Source organism: Ostrinia nubilalis, chromosome 25 (genome assembly GCF_963855985.1).
Source record: "Ostrinia nubilalis chromosome 25, ilOstNubi1.1, whole genome shotgun sequence".
Classification (NCBI taxonomy): Eukaryota; Metazoa; Arthropoda; class Insecta; order Lepidoptera; family Crambidae; genus Ostrinia; species Ostrinia nubilalis.
The window spans coordinates 1833044-1851531 of record NC_087112.1 but is presented as its reverse complement, the minus strand read 5'-3'; the positions used below and the strand labels follow the sequence as shown (position 1 = coordinate 1851531).

Here is an 18488-nt window from a genome sequence, read left to right as displayed (position 1 = left end):
AAATAGATTTCATGACGGTCTAGTCTTTGTTTGTAAGCTTTACAGGAATTTTCTACATCCTCTTTGACGTTTGGTATCACTTCAGTGGACTTTGTAAACCGGTCGATGCCATAAATGTCTACATGGGTCTTAGGATGCATTTGTATTTTGTTTGTTCTCCAAGCTTCTTCTGCCCAGTATCCATTGCATATCACGAAGTTTTTTGCATAACAAAGCAGGTAGGATGCAGTCTAGGATGGTACAAAGTGCCTAAACACTCTTGTTTTAAAAAGGCCCATTGTCTGTTCATTTGTTATCTTTTGTTCTTAATGTGATCACGCTAGGTAAGTGTTACTGTTGGACAATCTCATCTTCTTAGGGCAAAGTTAACATGGATAGATTTTAATGGTATTATATTAGAATTAATTAATGATTTAACATGTTAATATCAATTATATTAATAGTAAAAATAAATATCTGGTACGAGACATGTTTCACGCAGGGGACATCTCCTGGCCATCAGGAAGCCCCGATTTCACTCCAGCTAACTTTTTTTTGTGGGGTTACCTTAGGGGTTAAAATATACTCTAAAATCCAACAACCATGCAGCAACTGAAGCTGAACATTCGTCATGAAATCGAATCTATTTCGAGGTTTTATTTCAAATAATATCAATTAAAAAAATTGAAGAACTATAACGAAAGCTTTTCAAAATTTTGATGTCAGATTGGAAGAAAAGTCCGTAAAGTTGTTATGCGAAAGTCTAGGTATTTTATAATCATACTTATTCAATCGTGAGTGCAATTTGTAGGTAATAACTTCATACAACGGTGATTATAAATATATGGTAATTAGTACATGGAAATTAGAAAACGATAGTTTTTCTTCAAAATTTCCAAAATCTGCAGGGTATGCAAATACTGTCTTACTATAACGTATGGAGGCCAAAATACTGATTCTATTTAAATCAACAACGTGGATCTACCTTCAAAAATCTAGTTTAAAAATAAGGACATGGTAAATAGAAAAATTGAAAACCAAAGATATGGTAATTATACTCTTACGCAATTCATCGACGGTACGCCAACGCAATAGACGTCTACTTGCTTACAGGTCATAGAACTAACTAAGGGCTCGCGCCGCGCGCGTAAATGATGTGTCAAATATTATTATTTAGGCTTGTGTGCCCAAAAACAAAAAACGTCACGGGAATTAGGATTTTCGCTCGGACAAGCAGTTTTTTAATTCTAATTATTTACAGAATGGTTCTATTGAATAGATATTTTGCCATGCATAAGACAATCTTTTATACTCTTTAAAATGTTGAATGGAGTAAACCAAATCTTTACGACATAAAAATTACAGCCAACTTTTAACATTAAGTCGGTGTGCGGACGCGTAACGGTAATTAGAGAACAGGGTTTCATGAAATTAATTTAGACACAAATACTTAAAATAGAGGCCTATGATTTAATGCACAACTGGATAGGGTTGTTAAGTAACATATAAAAATACTTGCATGTCTCTAATTTGTCATTTTTAACGATTTAACAGCCCGGACACGCAAAAACTAGCTCATCTGAGAATGGCCGAAATACACTCAACATCAAATAAACCGCACCTTCCACGACGCGAACTTTAAAGATTTTCTTCTGACACAATCATGGTACCCCAACAATATTGGTGTTATTTGAAAGCCCAATAAATATCCTTAAAGAAAAATACATTTCATTTCTAAATAAATGATTAACATACACCATAAATGTGACTTGAAAATAGACCTCACTTTGGGCTCACCTCTGGGATCAATTAGACCAATTTTTATGGTTATAAAACCAAATAAAGATCTCACGTGTCCTCTTTAACAGATGGATAGCGATTAATCCCACTTAACAGTTTTATAGTCATAAAAAATGGCTATAGCGTAACTACCTATTTTTTGAAGAAGTGACTCTGGATCCTTGTAAAGACACATTTTTGGGGTAAAAACCTTTCCTTTAATGAAATGAAGTTTAGAACTAGGCTTTCAAATGGTACCAATGTTGGTGGGAAGTGGGGATGCATACGTTTGATAAGTGCTTGTCGCGGGAGGTGCGATTTATTTGATGCCGAGTGTATTTAGTTTGTTGTTTGAAATATTTTTGAAAGTCGTTTCAACCATGTCCCATCCTCTGCTATACAAAGAACCTCGCGATTTCCACAAGACCAGTCCTGCGCTGCTGTCATCCAGGTCCTTCCCGTGATCTTCACCAGACCGTCGGTCCAGCAAGTGAGAAACCTGTCTGTCTGCGTCTTTTGGTCCGTTGTCGCTACTCAAGAACTTTTCTGCCCCAATGGCCATCAGTTCTACGATCTGTGTGCCCAGCCTACTGCCAAAATGTGATAGCATCTTCATACATAATCAAGGTGCTGTCAAAATAGACAGAGTTTATTTTCACCAGCCGATAATGTTGTCCCAAATTGGAGGTTGGATACGCTATTATTTGGGACACGTATGATATAATAGGTGGAATTGTGTAAAGCAATCGTAATTATTTGACAGTTCATAACGTACGATTATTCTGTCAAACGCTTTGTTTAACTGACTTTATCGTACGTTATGAACTGTCAAATGATTACGATTGCTTTACACAATTCCACCTAATGTCCTAAAAACGGGCTATATTAATAGAATTTGTTATTTTTAGATGACATGGTTGATGGGGCTACCCCATGCAATAAAGAAGGGGATGTGGGTTACAAATGTTCCGATGATGAGATCTGCAGAGGTCCGTGGAAAGGAATCAACTACGGTATTACAAATTTTGACCACATAGGGTACTCTATGTTGACCGTTTTTCAATGCATTACCCTTGAAGGGTGGACTGATATTATGTACGCTGTAAGTATTATATCCTTCATCATATAAATCTACTGTCACTTCGTAATAAACACGCTTTTTTCTTGTATTCTACGGAGTCCTATCCCATAAGAGTTTGCACTTATTGAAGTATAAGTAGATCTCATTTAAAATTAATTAAAAAAATGTTCTTCCGTTTTCTAGATCGTCGTGTATAATTATGTAGTTAAATTTTGTTTGTTATTATGGTATTTTCCAGATAGCTGACGTAAAAGGGAACACATGGGCGTGGATCTACTTTGTGACGTTGGTTATCTTTGGAAATTTCTTCGTCATGAATCTAATTCTTGGTGTGTTATCTGGGTAAGAAATTTCATACAAGTTAATACTGGCCACCTCGAGTTGATACGGTTGCAAGTTGATAAGTGTGCTTCGTCCTTTATTCTACTAGATTTTTATGATTAGCAAAGGTTTCAGTAAAAACTTTAAACATTTGCGTTAATCCATAAAATAAAACGTTTTGCGTCCTGCAAGTAAAATAATTATCATTAATCTTTCAGAGAGTTCTCAAAAGAGAGAGAGAAGGCGAAAAACCGCGGTGATTTCCAAAAATCTAGAGAAAGGCAACAATTCGAAGAAGACTTAAAAGGATATTTAAATTGGATAACTGTAGCTGAAGAGTTAGACCTAGAAAACGATCAAACTCAGAAAGAGGACGATCAGGATTCGCAAGGTAAATAAATCTTAAATTTAAGACAATATTGTCTTGTGAAATCTTATGAAGCTTTTGATAAAGTTGCCGTTAGCAAAACGATTCCTACAGACATTAGTATTCACAGGTAAAAAAGACAGAAATAGCAACGAAGGATCTCAAAATAATGTTAATATGAACGGCGATCAACAGTACAATCAGTCTACGACGTGCAAAATGTATTGCAGAAGGTTTGACAAGGTACTATTTTATGCCTCTTTCTATTTAATTTAATATTTTATGTAGTCATTAATAAAATCACGTAATGACGAAATGTGTGTTGAGAACTTGCAATTGAGTTTATCTTTATTACATGAACGTGTAATCGAAGATATCAAAACGTGTTTCCAAGAAAATTTTGCATAATTTAGGTATTATCTGTTTATAAAATTTTCAGGTAAACAGAAGAATGAGAAGAACTTGCAGAAAAGCAGTCAAATCACAAGGATGTTATTGGGCAATCATTGTTTTAGTATTTCTCAACACTTTGGTTCTGGCAACGGAGCATTATAAGTAAGTAAATTATTAAATCTCCATTAATATTATTAGTTTGACCATGAAGTTATTAATAACCCATTAGATCTCTTTAGATCTTTATCACGCATTTACGAATGGAATGTTTATTAAATAAACCATAAATTTTATTTTCGGTTGCAGCCAACCGAAGTGGCTAGATCAGTTCCAAAACATAGCAAATTATATTTTCGTGGTGCTATTCACTATGGAGATGTTGGTCAAAATGTACGCTTTGGGATTTCAAGTAAGTACGATTTTTTTACTGTTTACGAAGTCCTTATTAATAAATATTTATTCGCTAAAAATTCCGCTTTTGCTTGTAATTTTTTTTGTTGGATAATGCGTTTATGTAAGTCATAGGTAATAGATCACCTAAATAAATATGGCGAGGATTGAAATCAACAACCTGTATATCAGTCATTTTGTTCTGTCGTCTGTGGACATTAAAGTTAAATATATTTTTTCTGATCTCGTGATTTTGAAGCTAAGTCCATGGAATCCTTAGTGGTCGCATGATACCGCAGTAACAATTGATTTATTTTGTGTTGATTCGCTGGTCTTTGAAGGGATATTTTCATTATCATTATCATCATTATTTCAGCCACAGGACGTGCACTGCTGAACATAGGCCTCCCCCAATGACTTCCACATCGCACGGTTGGTAGCGGCCTGCATTCAGCGCCTTTCTGCTACCTTTATCAGGTCGTCGGTCCACCTTGTGGGTTCGGGAGGGGATATTTCGCGTTACGAAAATATGGATTAGTTGTATCATTATCATTATTACTAATTTCTTACCTTGTACTGCTTCCAGGGTTACTTCGTCTCCTTGTTCAACCGCTTCGACTGCTTCGTCATGATCTGCTCCATCCTCGAGCTGGCCCTCACCATCACCGACACCATCCCACAGCTGGGCATCTCTGTGTTGCGTTGTGTCCGATTGCTGCGAGTCTTCAAGGTCACTAAGTAAGTTGTAACTGTAACAAACGAAATAGTTTTAAAAATTAAACTTGCATGGTGCAAAGCATACTGAGTAGACAAAACGTATCCTAGCCGAGATATGATTCTGGTGCTTAAATACAACAAATTGTAAAATAATGAATAAATTGTAAAATAATAATAGAGACCATCATCAAATTATCAAAAAAAAAAAAGATGTTACCAACTATTAATTGACCAATCTGGGGGAGGAGCTTCAGACCATGGCTTATCTACTTGAATGCTTCTTGTTGCCTAAAGTCTGCTTATGAGAAGATCTGGAGGGATTAAAGTCGTGATGTAATTATACATAGAGCCGTTTTTGGTACAAAAGCTACTAAAATTACAAGTCTAAAGCCCGGTCTAGACGGGTGTAATGTGTAATGTAAGATTACGTGTAATGTAACACGAATTCTACCTGTGGACGGCACTACGAGCATTACATGTAAAATGCTGCTCATACTATTTCTATTACATATTACGATGCATTCCATTACGCATTACACCCGTCTGGACCCGGCTTAAGTCTTCATGTCTTGTCCCTAAGAATAAAACGTGTCTGAATTGCCAATGATATTTTGTCAAGCATAAAGATTAATTGCCTTATTTTTTCAGGTACTGGCGCTCTCTCTCCAACCTGGTAGCGTCTCTTCTCAACTCGATCCAGTCCATCTTCTCCCTCCTTCTGCTTCTGTTCTTGTTCATCATGATCTTCGCTCTACTCGGCATGCAGGTGTTTGGAGGTCGCTTCGATTACGAGGCAGAAGTACAGAAAGAGAGGCACAACTTCGACTCTTTCTGGCAAGCTGTGCTGACGATGTTTCAGGTGAATAACAAGTGTAAATTATTTATAACGTCATTCGATTTAACGACTTTATTATGTCGAAGTTTCTTGATGTTGTTGGTTAACATTACTTCGTTCCACTGTGTCACTCCATTTAACGACCACTCTCTATAACGTATAAAAATGCTTAGAATTCTATGCACATTGTTTGGCACTTAATTGAACCATTTTTTGTGAAAAGCTCTTACGAGCTGTATAGTGATGTAGTATGATGATGAAAACTATTTATGATTCTCATTAAAATTTGTCTTCCTTCATAAATCTTCAGAGATTTTAGTAACCCCTAGGCTACAAATTGCGATAACTCAAAGATTGACGCTTTTTTTACGTAGTCGTAAGGACTTCGTTCTGCTTTCGCCCAAATGTTATAGCGATGTATGCGACCCAGGGGTAATAGTAAGCTTTTTATAACTCCTGAGTGTACAAGCCCATTACTAAACTATACCATTATTAGACAAGTGACAATAAATCTACAACCCAATAATGTTCATTTTTATTAATTTTGTTTTCAGATCCTCACCGGTGAAGATTGGAACGTGGTCATGTACCATGGCATCAACGCTTACGGTGGAGCGGGCACACCTGGCATGCTCGCCTCTATTTACTTCATTGTCATATTCATCTGTGGCAACTGTATCCTTTTACAATAAAATACCATTGAGATTTTGCTGGAATTCTAATCGATTAGTTTGCCATGATTGAGATTGATTCAACCCATTTCATAGTATGGAACTACTTCTATTTTCGTAAGTCATTATTTTCCACTCCGTTGTGATCATGACATCAAAGTGGCTTTGATACATTTTTGAAGTGGCAAGGGCAGTGCACATAGTACGCAGAACTGACGGCCGATGGGGCAGCAGGGTTCTGGAGTGGAGGCCGCGTACCGAAAAACTGTTCATTCACATAGATAAAAATAATCGTAAAAAAGTTAAACCAGGATAAATAAAAAGAAATGTGACTCAATATTTTCCTCAACCAAATTAATCAGATATTCTGCTAAACGTGTTCTTGGCTATCGCCGTGGACAATCTTGGAGATGCCGAAGAAATGGATGAAATCGAGAAAGCTAAAGAAGTAAGTGTAAATAATGATGAATATAATATTGTGTTTGATAATGCTTATGATAAGGGCCTCTTTCACTATCTCCGAGAAGGTTCCAATTATTTACTTCCTTATTACTACTACTTAGCAAGTAAAATAAGAAGTAATATTTTAAAGCAACGAATAGGTAGCCTTCTGGACACTTTACTCGGAGATCGTGAACGAGGCCCTTAGTCTAGTACATAAAATAATCACAGTAAAAATATGAAGTAATAAGATAAATGTGAGTAAGATAAAAATAAAAGGCTGTAATCGTTTTAGGATGCTGATAACCCTGAAGCAGGAAACCCTCAACTTGATGAGGAAAGAGGAGAGACTGACGACGAGTACGTCAATGAAGAAGAAGGATATTCTAGCGAAGGGTATGCAAATAAAAATCGTTTTAAATGCTAATAAACAATGATGATAACAAGAAGGTTTACTATTGACTAACTGTAGATTAGTTAGCTTTGTTTTAATAAGTGATGATACTTAACTATTAATATTAATAACAACAACGTTTTTAAAACAGCCGGCCTTATAAAAAATACAAAAGGGTACCAAGGTAAGACAAATAGTATAATAATGTACCTAACATAAGTGTAAATAAGTCTATAATTTATGTTATTAAAATGTTAAATAATATTATCTAAAAAAAACATGTCGGAAGCCATTACATAATAACAATATTAGAAATAAAATTATATTAAATGATTTTTTTAAATACAGGTCAGACCACGAATACGAAGAGACTGGTTCAGAAGAAGACGCAGAAGAACAAGAGCAAGAAGAAAGAGACAACGCTAATGATGCACTGGTTACTACTGAGAAATTACAAAATGGTAACTAAATTCCTACCTATTCCTAACTACCTAACTACTAACTACCTATTCCTAATTGCACTAACTTTTGGATAATTGTTAAAATGTGGGTCCCTCATACACGAAGATCATTCGCCAAATCATGAATGTTCTAGATGAAACCTAAAACGCTTGCCTTACAACCTAGACCCCATGGTAGAGCACCTAGCTTGATGCGATAAAACTTTAGAATATTGGAGTAGCTTGGGGAATATTGGAGTTGTGCTTTACACATGGGCTAAAATTAATTGATAATTTATGATGAAAGCAGGGGCGTCCATCCATTAGGTGGACAAATGCACAATACACGACCTTATAAAGGTAGCAAGAAGGCGCTAGATGCAGGTTGCTAGCAACTGAATAATATGGAATTCATTGGGGGAAGCCTATGTTCAGCAGTGGACGTCCTGTAGCTGAAATGATGATGAAGAAAAGTAAAAAATAAAGCACACTCTGAACGTATTTTATTTAAAAATGAAACTATTATATTCCAGGTGACGTTAAAAAAGATGAGAACCAAGAGAAGCGGCCAGCAGGAATCTCAGCGAGGCCTCGAAGGCTGTCGGAGGTGGAGATCAAGTCGCAGGAGAAGCCTATACCGGACGGCAGCAGCTTCTTTATATTCTCCAAAACTAATTGGTGAGTATAAGAATGATAGAACTTCAGAATTTCCTGTTAGAATGTTTCCCGCAAAATTACCTACCAAGATTAAACTAATTGCCTTAAATAAGCAGTACCTACCTATAGATTATGGATCATTCATTCATTTCATAGCTGTTGTAAATAATTTATATTAGCCCAAATTAAGCCCCAACAGAATTGTATTGTATCCCACTTGGTTCGTGAATTTTTCTTGGTTACTTTTTACAGGTGATTCTTGTTGATTTTCTGAAGTTTTTTGTATGTCTCCCTGGTTTTCAGAATATCTCTCGTGATTTCATAAATATTCAAGAAATCAAATAATATGCACATGCTAGTTGGAAAATCTTATTACTCGTATATTTGATTGATTTACAGGTTCCGAGTGTCCTGCTACAAGATCCAAAACAACGCGTGGTTCAAGAACTTGATCTTGCTGTGCATCCTGGCTTCCTCCCTCATGTTGGCCATGGAGGATCCTGTCGGAGGAAAAGCTAACGAGGATAAGGCTAATGTAAGATACTTAACACTATCAGATATTGTATTGATTAGATATTGCTCGGAAATGTTTCTTTTTTCACAACAGACATATCGTCCCTTAGCTAACAACACCGCGTAAGTCATTTTTACCAACTTTACAGGAGACGAAAAAAACTGTTTATTTTAAAAAATCGAAGGATTTTTCCTATTGTTACTTATTAAATACTTTATTTAGCGGTTAAGAAATAATTATTTATACTTAATTTGAAGATTTACTTTATTTTAACCTATATTTTATGACTTGAGCGGTATTGACTGATATTTTTGTAGAGTTAGGCGGTGTTGTTTGCCGAAATGTAAAGGAATGAGGTATTAATAGATGATTTACAAAGAAAAATTTTATTAAGAATTATTTAAAAAATAATTAAACAATCATTATAACCTATGTATCTTTAACCTAAACCTTAAGAATCACAGTGTGTAGATCAAATATTATGATGGGGGGTCTTCAACGCGAAGCTGGGCAAACGAAACGACAATGAGCTGGAAGTGGGGCAATTTAGGTACGGAGAGAGGAAGGCACGTGGCTATCTGCTGGCTGGCTTTATGGAAAGGGATGATGAACTTCTTCTTCAGAAAGCCAAAACAGCGAAAGTAGATTTCGCTGCATCCCAATGACTCTATGAAATATGAGATCAACTTCATCTTGTCGACGTAAAAGCATGTTGTCTATGTGGTCAATTTGGTCAAAATAGGAAGCAATCACCAAATGGTAAGAGGCACATTAAATATAAGTCCGAATCTCGATAGATGTCGACTGATAAAGTCTACACTCCGCCCAGCGTCCATCCAACCCCAAAATCTCAACTCGAGTCGCAAAATCGTTTCCAATGCCAGGACATTGCAAAAATGTGGAAGAGTACAATGGCAGGTTCTTGGGAATTATCCAAATGACTGGGTCTAAGGTCTTCAAAACCCGTCGTTTAAGAGAAACAAAGAAGATCTCTGATCTCATCAATAACCTTATAGAAGAGAGGCGAAACATGGATCTGCAGTCATCTGAAGATGCTACGCAGTATCGGCGTCTTAACAGATAGATCTCTAAGTCTTTTGACTCGCGACCTACGCATATAATACAGACGATTGAGCATAACAAGGGCTCTAAGGTGTTCATAAGAGATCAGTCTGTCTGTTGGCCAAAGCCAACTGACCAAGCTGAAGACCGAGAATAGCGTCGGGGCCTGAGATATTGAAAGAGGTTGAGAAGTTCTACGGACAATTATACACGACTGTGTTCACACCTGTTACAAATCTAGCCGAAGACCCAAGAGCTAGATTGACCCGACACAATACCTAAGATATCCCGAACGCCAGTCTACACGAGCTTGGAATAGCTCTAGAACAGCTGATAAACAACAAGGCCCCGGGTGATGATAGAATTACGGCTCAGCTTTTGAAAGCAGGTGAAATGTCGATGCTAAAGGCTCTTTGGAAGCTGTTCTATTCCGTCATCCTCGAGGGAAAACCTCCTACGGCACGGCACAGAAGTGTGGTGATACTCTTCTTCAAAAACCCTAAAAACGGCGATAAAACCTTGTTGAAGAATTATAGACCCATCTAACTTCTGAACCATGTCTACAAGCTGTTTTCGAGTAATTATGAATCGTCTAGCTCGCCAACTCGACGCCTTCCAGCCTCCTGATCAAGCTGGTTTCCAGGCTGGCTAGCAGGCGTTAGTGCCTTAGATCACATACATACGCTGCGGCAGATTATACAGAAGACCGAGGAATATAATCAGCCACTTTGCCTGGCGTTTGTGGATCATGAGAAAGCCTTCGATTCGATTGAAACCTGGGCAGTTGTTTACGCCGTTTATGTAATGCTTCTTGTAATTGTGCACATAAAAATTCATCACCTGAACTTGGAATACTTCAATAATCAATTCCTTTTCCATCAATAGTGTATTTCACTTGTATAGCTTCCTAAAAGAATTAAAATTAGTTTGAAACACCGCCTAAGTTTGAAAAAAAAAAATTGTAAACACCGCTTAAGTAAATGAAGATATTTTATATTATCATTTCCTTGTATATTAATACGCGTAAATCATTAAAAAATACATTATTAGATAGCTTACATCTTAATCTTCTATTAAAACTTATTTCATAGACCTTTTCGCGATAAAACTCACTTAAAAATATAAAAATTACGGAGCGCGAAGGAACTTTACGAGAAATGTATGGCAGACTAACGACTTGAGCGGTGTTGCGAGGCAAACCGACTTGCGCGGTGTCACTAAAATTCAAATTACGGCTTCTTATTGGCTGAAATCTATAACATGTGACCAATGGTTAGACGCGCGATGAGCAGATCTATCCAATGGCATTAAAATGTCAAAACCGCCAAAAATCGACTTAAGCGGTGTTGTTAGCTAAGGGACGATATTTTGGGCTGCATGATATCTGGTTTTTACAACGGAGAAGCTTTTGGGCTAAATCTCGCCTAATGGAAAGTGATGATTAGGTCGAAGGTGGAAATCTTCACCCGGAATCCTCAACCACAGGGGAAACGATTACAATGATTCGGAAATTGACTAGATTTTGGGAATGATCTGGTTTGCCTGAGACACTAAGATTACAATGATACAATGTATCAAAAAATTTATGAAAAGCTTGACTTGAGTAGGAAGTTAACTTGAAATGTGGGGTAGTACACTGATTTACTTTGATGAATCAAAGTTTATGTTACATACGCATAATATGTAATAAGTTTGGTGGATTGAATCTCTTTTATCTTCCAACAAATCAGAGGAAATATTCTGCTGATATTTACCAATAAAACCCTTGTCCACATTTCCAGATCCTCAAAAAAATAGACTACTTCTTCACCGCGGTGTTCACCATCGAGCTGCTGCTCAAGCTCATCACCTACGGGTTCATTCTTCACAAGGACGCGTTCTGTCGGTCCGCCTTCAACCTGCTAGACTTGTTGGTCGTGATCGTTTCGCTTATTTCTTTGGATGGGTGAGTAAATTACTTCAAACCATTTTTTTTCCAGCCAGCCTGAAGCTAGGTAGGTCTTGTCCTGCATCTGATGGAAAGTGATGATAGGCCGAAGGTAGAAGCGAGATTCACATGGAATCCTCAACCCCAGAGGAACTGGCTTTCTACTGCCGGAACCAAACAATGCTGTTAACATTGTTGTTATGGCGACAGACTTAGATGAGATGGTGGTAGCTAGCCAAAGCTAGCTAAGTTATTAATATTTTGTTTAAAAGATGGTAAAACGTATGTTGGTTAATTTACAAAGTGGTGTGCTTATGTTTTTTATTGGGAAAGTTGGTTGAGAGTAAAGTACAATCTGCATCTCTTCAAGACACTTAAATAAGTGCCAAATGGCAAATTATACTATTACAACTAGATTGTACGAGTAGTCTGCTTGCCCATTGATGTTATGAAATCAACCTAAGCATCAAAAGTGGTCAAACGCGCCATCTAACGGCGTATAACAGCATTGCGCCGTGGGTGTTAAATCAGCGCTAGCTAAAGCATACTTAAAAGCTTACAACGTAGATTTTTGTATGGCTCTCTAGATGTCATGATAGGTTTTTATCATAAAGCTGTATTTATCAAAATATTATTATTGTATTTTTGTTTTCAGTGATTTAACTACAAACAAATAATATTTTAACCACTTTGCTTTATACTCTTCATGCCACCAGATGGTTCTAGTCAGACTGGTCTCTGACTCTGTATTATAATAGAAACTGTACAGTAAACAGCATTAATATGTTGTCGACTTTTAATGAATAAAATTAAATTATAATTAATCTTGTTCTTTTTCAGGTCTAACCAAGTATCGTTCATAAAAATTTTGAGAGTATTCAGAGTGCTCAGACCTTTAAGGGCCATCAACAGAGCAAAGGGACTGAAGGTCAGTATGTTTCTCAAGTATTTTTCACTTTTCATTTGCGCAAATAAATAAAAATAAATAAACACCTCACTTGACTTTAAAAAGTGTTGTGCTTAATATAAAAAAAAAAATGACAGTGTTGTTTTTTATTAAAAAAAATGAAAAAAAATGAAGTAAAAAAATGTTTTTACAATTCTAGCACGTAGTACAATGCGTGATTGTTGCGATAAAAACGATCGGCAACATTTTGTTGGTGACAAATCTTCTGCAATTCATGTTTGCCGTCATGGGGGTGCAAATGTTCAAGGTAGGGAGTTAAAAATGATATTTTGTCTTTTTCCTATGTAACCGACACCTTTGGGTCACTAAATCATTTTTTGAACAACATAAAAACATTCACTAGAAGGAGTAAGTATGCACTATTACACAATCGATCACATTCACAAATAAAAAAAGAAAATTAAAAGAGATTTCGTTTCTTTGTGTGTGAGAGCTTTTTTCGTATCAAACGAATTGAATACTAACATTTTTTTTGCTTCTGTCCGTGGGTCCAAAAAATTCGCTGCTAGGCATGCATGCTTCTATCGTTTGTTTTTTTATACCAGCCCAAAGGTGTTGTGTCCAATATTGTTTTGAACCAAAAAATATTTTTTGAGAGTTTTTTGGACTCAATTATGAGCTTGAGATTTCTTTTGCGCAATCCTCCCTCCCTACCTTGACATTTTTATAGGACCGAGGTACTTGGTTTTCCGTGTTCATTTTTGTTTTTCTTGTAAGTTTTTTTGAATGAGTCAGATCAGGACACTGGCAAAAAGTGAATAATGTTTTTCTTGTTTTACAAAACCAAGGACTAACGCCATGTAAGTAGGCAGTTTGTTATTTTTAATTTTTTAACATTTTTTGCATTTTTTTACACATTTTTTGTACATCGCGCCACACACAACACATGCACATTGGGACAAAATGGTTACGATAAACTAAAATCGGTAAAGTGATTGTTGAATGTTATACTAAAATTATAACTTTTTTGTATTTAACAGTATGTCGTTAAGTGTGTGTTCGCTTCTATAAAGTCTATAGGGAATATTTTTCTTATAAATCACATATTGCAATTCATATTTTCTGTTATTGGTATACAATTATTTAAGGTTAGTATTTTTTAAACCTCGATCAATCCTTCCTTACACCATTTTTGTTATTTTTGTAGTATTTAGTTTACCTGTACAGAAGTTTATCTTTGACACTATACTCAACTTGAGTCTAAAATACGAATAATTCAGCAGAGATTTTAACAATAAAGTCTTTTAACAATAAATACTGTAGGCATACGGTCCATAAGAGTAAATTACTGTACGTACAGTCAAATATACTTACGAGCAAAAGTATGGAATCACGCCGTTGTGTTTGGTTCCGAGCCATCTTAAGAACTGAGTGATTATGTATGTATTAAAATTTATAGTATCAATTTAAAGTGTAAAACATTACCTTTAAAATGTTACCATTTTTAATTATCTTCTATTAGTCATTTAGTTCTTACGATCGCTTGGAAAAGTATGGTGATTCCATACTTTTGCTCGTGAGTGTAGTTCGTGACACCCAAAGTGGCCAAAAAGTTGACAACACAACCTTATTCCAATGAGGGCTATCGTTTTAGCGCTCACCAGTTAGCGCCACTGTAGAGTAAGGTCCTGTCACTTGCTAGTAGCGAAGACAGTGGCACCAACTGGTGAGCGCGAAAGTGGTAGGAGGACTATCGCATTTGCACTCATCAAGATGGCGCCACTGTAGAGTAAGGTCCTGTCAATCGCCAGGGGTGCCAACTGTTAAGTATAAAAACGATAGCCCTCATTGTAACAAATACGTGTTACGAACTTTTAGACTACTTTGGGCGTCACGAACTATTTGACGCTAACTGTAAAACTAAGATTGGTGTCCGTGCTATGCTCTATCAAGCCAAATTATTGTATCTTTTTTTAAAAAACTATGAAAGGTAATTTCTGAAAACTTGTTATACCTGAGAATGGTGTCACAGTATAAACACAGTAGTATAATAGATTTTTAATTCTTGCTTTTAACGGCAAATTGTGCTAAAATCCGTCTTATTCGTGCTTAGCTCTAGAACAAAGAAACGAGGTCTATTTTGTAAATTTTTCACTATTAGAATGCGTGTTAAAATTATTGATATTGCATTAAAATATTTATTATGATTTCAGGGTAAATTCTTTACATGTAATGACATAACCAAAGTGACGTTTGAAGAATGTCGGTAAGTTATTTTTAAGAGAAACTGAAATAAACTACTTAGAGCACTGCACACGTCATGATACTTTTTAGCATCGTCGATTGGCTGGCGACTTAGTGCTTTTATAGAAGCTGAAGGCTGCAACCACAGTTACTAAAACGCGTGATTCCGATACCGCTTCTGTAGGCCTAGGATGCGCACTGCGATAAGCGGTTATCATGCCATTTTATCGATTTTGTCCATACATTTTGACGTCGATAAAGTATATCACGGCGCGCATCTTATCCCGGCTGGACGCATGAAGTCGCGAAATCGCGATGTTGCATCGATACAAACGCAAATTCGCCGATCACCGATGCTAAAAAACGTTGTCATATCAAATTCTAAATAAATGTGTAATTTTCAGAGGCTCATACCTTGTTTACAACAACGGTAAGCCAGAAATCGAAAACAGAGTATGGACGAAGAATAAGTTCAACTTTGACGATGTTCTCAGCGGTATGCTGACTCTGTTCACTGTATCGACATTTGAGGGATGGCCCAAGTGAGTCATAAAATATTTTATCATTAATATCAATCTTCCGGACCTACGACATCATAAAGGTAACAGGAAGGCGTTGGACGCAGGCCGCTACCAACCGGGCAGCATGGAAAGCATTGGGGGAGGCCTATGTGCAGCAGTGGACATCCTATGGCTGAGATGATGATGATGATGAATGTCGATCCTTAGTCCATAAATCATGCTAGAAAATCGTCTAGAAAAACAAAAAAAAAATGTCGATTTCTATTTGACAGAAAGTATTATGCTAATTTTACTCGCATTATACTTAGTTACTTGCCAATTAAGGAAATAAACTTTCACTGATCAGGAATCGAACCTATGATACACTATTAACAGCTTTTCCTTCTGTTTTCAGTTTGCTATCTACATCAATGGATTCCAACGAAGAAAATCATGGACCAATTGAAAATTCCAGACCTCTTGTTGCATTTTTCTATATCAGTTACATTATTGTTATAGCTTTCTTCATGGTAAGTGTTTTTTAATCCTTAATAACTATAATTATTTTCCTTCTATTCGTACGGGTCTAAGGAACTAAGGTCACTATTTTGGTGTCAGATAATCACAGGAATTGACATAATAATATTCATAGTTCGTTGGTTTAGTATTTTTCAACTTTATGAACTTGATTAAAACTTGACACAGTATCTTACTCAGATTCGTAAGAGAGTCCAAAAACACGACAAATAAATACAAAAATACCCTTTTGGTGTAAAAACTCATAAATTAATAAGTGGTTTAATATTTCAGGTGAATATCTTCGTAGGTTTCGTCATAGTGACATTCCAAAAAGAGGGTGAACAGGAGTTCAAAGATTGTGAATTGGATAAGAATCAAAGAAATTGTATTGAATTTGCTTTGAAAGCAAAGCCTATAAGGAGGTACGTTAATACATAATACCTAGATATTTCAATAATGAAATAGCGGAAAAAAAAATCTTAAATAATTGCTACTTATATCTTGTTAGTTTTTGATTTAACTTGTTTTAAAGCTGTCTGAGAGAGATAGTTTTATAGCAATAAGAAAGACCGTCTAAAGCTGTCCCATTAAATATTATGTGGTACGTTTGAGCTAAGCTAGATATTATTGTTTATTATAATTTTGTATTATTTTAGGTACATTCCAAAACATCGCATCCAGTACAAGACATGGTGGTTTGTGACGTCACAGAAGTTTGAATATTTCATATTCTTCTTCATCGTGCTAAATACTGTCGCCCTTATGATGAAGTTCCACGGAGCTACACCTGAATACAAAAAAGTATAACTCTATTTACTATTGAATTTGGTAACATTGTTTTGGATCTTACATTGATGGATTTTGTTATATTTTCAGTATCTAGATTTTCTGAATATGATCCTGACCACAGTTTTCATGCTCGAATTTGTTTTTAAACTGGCAGCTTTCCGATTTAAGGTAAATATTATCTTGGAAATGTTTGAAAATCTTTATGAAGTGGATTGATTTAATGAAACTGACTTGAAAAAATAACTACAATATTTTTGTAACTGTGTATACCCATATTTTATATTTGATTCCAGAATTACTTTGGTGACGCTTGGAATACAACTGATTTTATTTTGGTGGTCGGTAGTATAATAGACATCGTTGTAACTCAAGTGAATGAAAATAAACCGCCTGTTTTCGTAAGAACTTTTAATAAACTAAAAACATAATATTTTTTAGAGCAATCATGATAGTTTTTGAAACTGATATTATTATTTCTTTTTCAGTTTGATGAACTATCCAGCACTAAAAAGAAATTGGACGAGGTACGTATTCTGTTTGTCCAATATCCATTGTATTAAATCTTATAGGTACATAGTTTCAAATTCAATTATGAATTAACTGTTCCATAAGCAATATAAGCATTTTTAAAACGCTGATAAATTATTGTTCATTTATATTATGTCTCATATTTTTACTGCAATTATACTTTGTTTTACTGTTACAGGGAACTCTATTAAAATACATCACGTTCTTCCGTTTGTTCCGAGCCATGCGTTTGATAAAACTACTATCAAGAGGAGAGAGGATCAGGACTTTACTGTGGACTTTCATCAAATCATTTCAGGCCCTTCCATATGTAGCGCTGTTGATTGTGCTACTGTTTTTCATTTATGCTGTGGTTGGAATGCAGGTATAATGGATATCTAAATGTTCCATTTTAATATTTTAATGTTTTCTTTTTGAAAAACTATACATGAGTCATTTTCACTTTGTGTATTTACATGGATGATATTGTTGAATTAATGAATACAATTTATGTTTTTTTTTTGTAGTTATTCGGTAAAATAGAGCTTGATAACGAGGTGATCACCAGGCATAACAATTTCCAAACATTCGGAAGTGCTCTCATGGTACTGTTCAGATCTGCTACAGGTAAGATTTTTCATACTTTGTGAAGTAATTTCTTAAGCGTTTAGGAGGATAAAATTAATCAAGAAAATTGTACTTTCAGGTGAAGCATGGCAAGAGATAATGATGGCCTTATCAAATAACACGATGGAGAGGCCAGGAGAGCCTCCAGGCTGTATCGTCCCTGATAACGATGTTCCCAACCCTGATGAACCTTCAGAGTGCGGAACTTGGATGGCTTTCCCTTACTTTATCTCTTTCTCTTTGCTTTGTACTTTCTTGGTAAGACATTTTGAAATAAGCCTGTATAAATAAAATCAAAAATATTTATTCAATTTTAATCAGTATTTGTGGAAATCCTTGGGGGAGACCTTTGTCCAGCAGTAGACGTCATTTGGCTGAAAGGAACCAGTATATTGTCTCTTATGAAGTAAACAGTTTTTTATTACCA

The 18488-nt window shown here is 35.8% G+C and overlaps 1 protein-coding gene across 1 annotated transcript in view; it reads left to right on the top strand.

Moving 5' to 3' along the window:
• The window catches only part of LOC135084313 (muscle calcium channel subunit alpha-1-like), a 90176-nt gene that overhangs the window by 35277 nt on the left and 36411 nt on the right, over positions 1-18488 (top strand). Inside the window, exons 7-34 of the mRNA XM_063979116.1 lie at positions 2667-2860; positions 3078-3181; positions 3379-3551; positions 3658-3770; positions 3967-4082; positions 4227-4329; positions 4897-5048; positions 5676-5886; positions 6417-6537; positions 6896-6981; positions 7270-7370; positions 7717-7829; positions 8342-8486; positions 8865-9000; positions 11823-11986; positions 12809-12896; positions 13075-13182; positions 15089-15141; positions 15524-15661; positions 16035-16149; positions 16430-16560; positions 16795-16939; positions 17015-17095; positions 17221-17325; positions 17413-17451; positions 17634-17819; positions 17962-18061; positions 18141-18319. Of these exons, the coding sequence (XP_063835186.1) occupies positions 2667-2860; positions 3078-3181; positions 3379-3551; positions 3658-3770; positions 3967-4082; positions 4227-4329; positions 4897-5048; positions 5676-5886; positions 6417-6537; positions 6896-6981; positions 7270-7370; positions 7717-7829; positions 8342-8486; positions 8865-9000; positions 11823-11986; positions 12809-12896; positions 13075-13182; positions 15089-15141; positions 15524-15661; positions 16035-16149; positions 16430-16560; positions 16795-16939; positions 17015-17095; positions 17221-17325; positions 17413-17451; positions 17634-17819; positions 17962-18061; positions 18141-18319 (3500 nt within the window). The remainder of the gene's footprint in view (positions 1-2666; positions 2861-3077; positions 3182-3378; positions 3552-3657; positions 3771-3966; positions 4083-4226; positions 4330-4896; positions 5049-5675; positions 5887-6416; positions 6538-6895; positions 6982-7269; positions 7371-7716; positions 7830-8341; positions 8487-8864; positions 9001-11822; positions 11987-12808; positions 12897-13074; positions 13183-15088; positions 15142-15523; positions 15662-16034; positions 16150-16429; positions 16561-16794; positions 16940-17014; positions 17096-17220; positions 17326-17412; positions 17452-17633; positions 17820-17961; positions 18062-18140; positions 18320-18488) is intronic.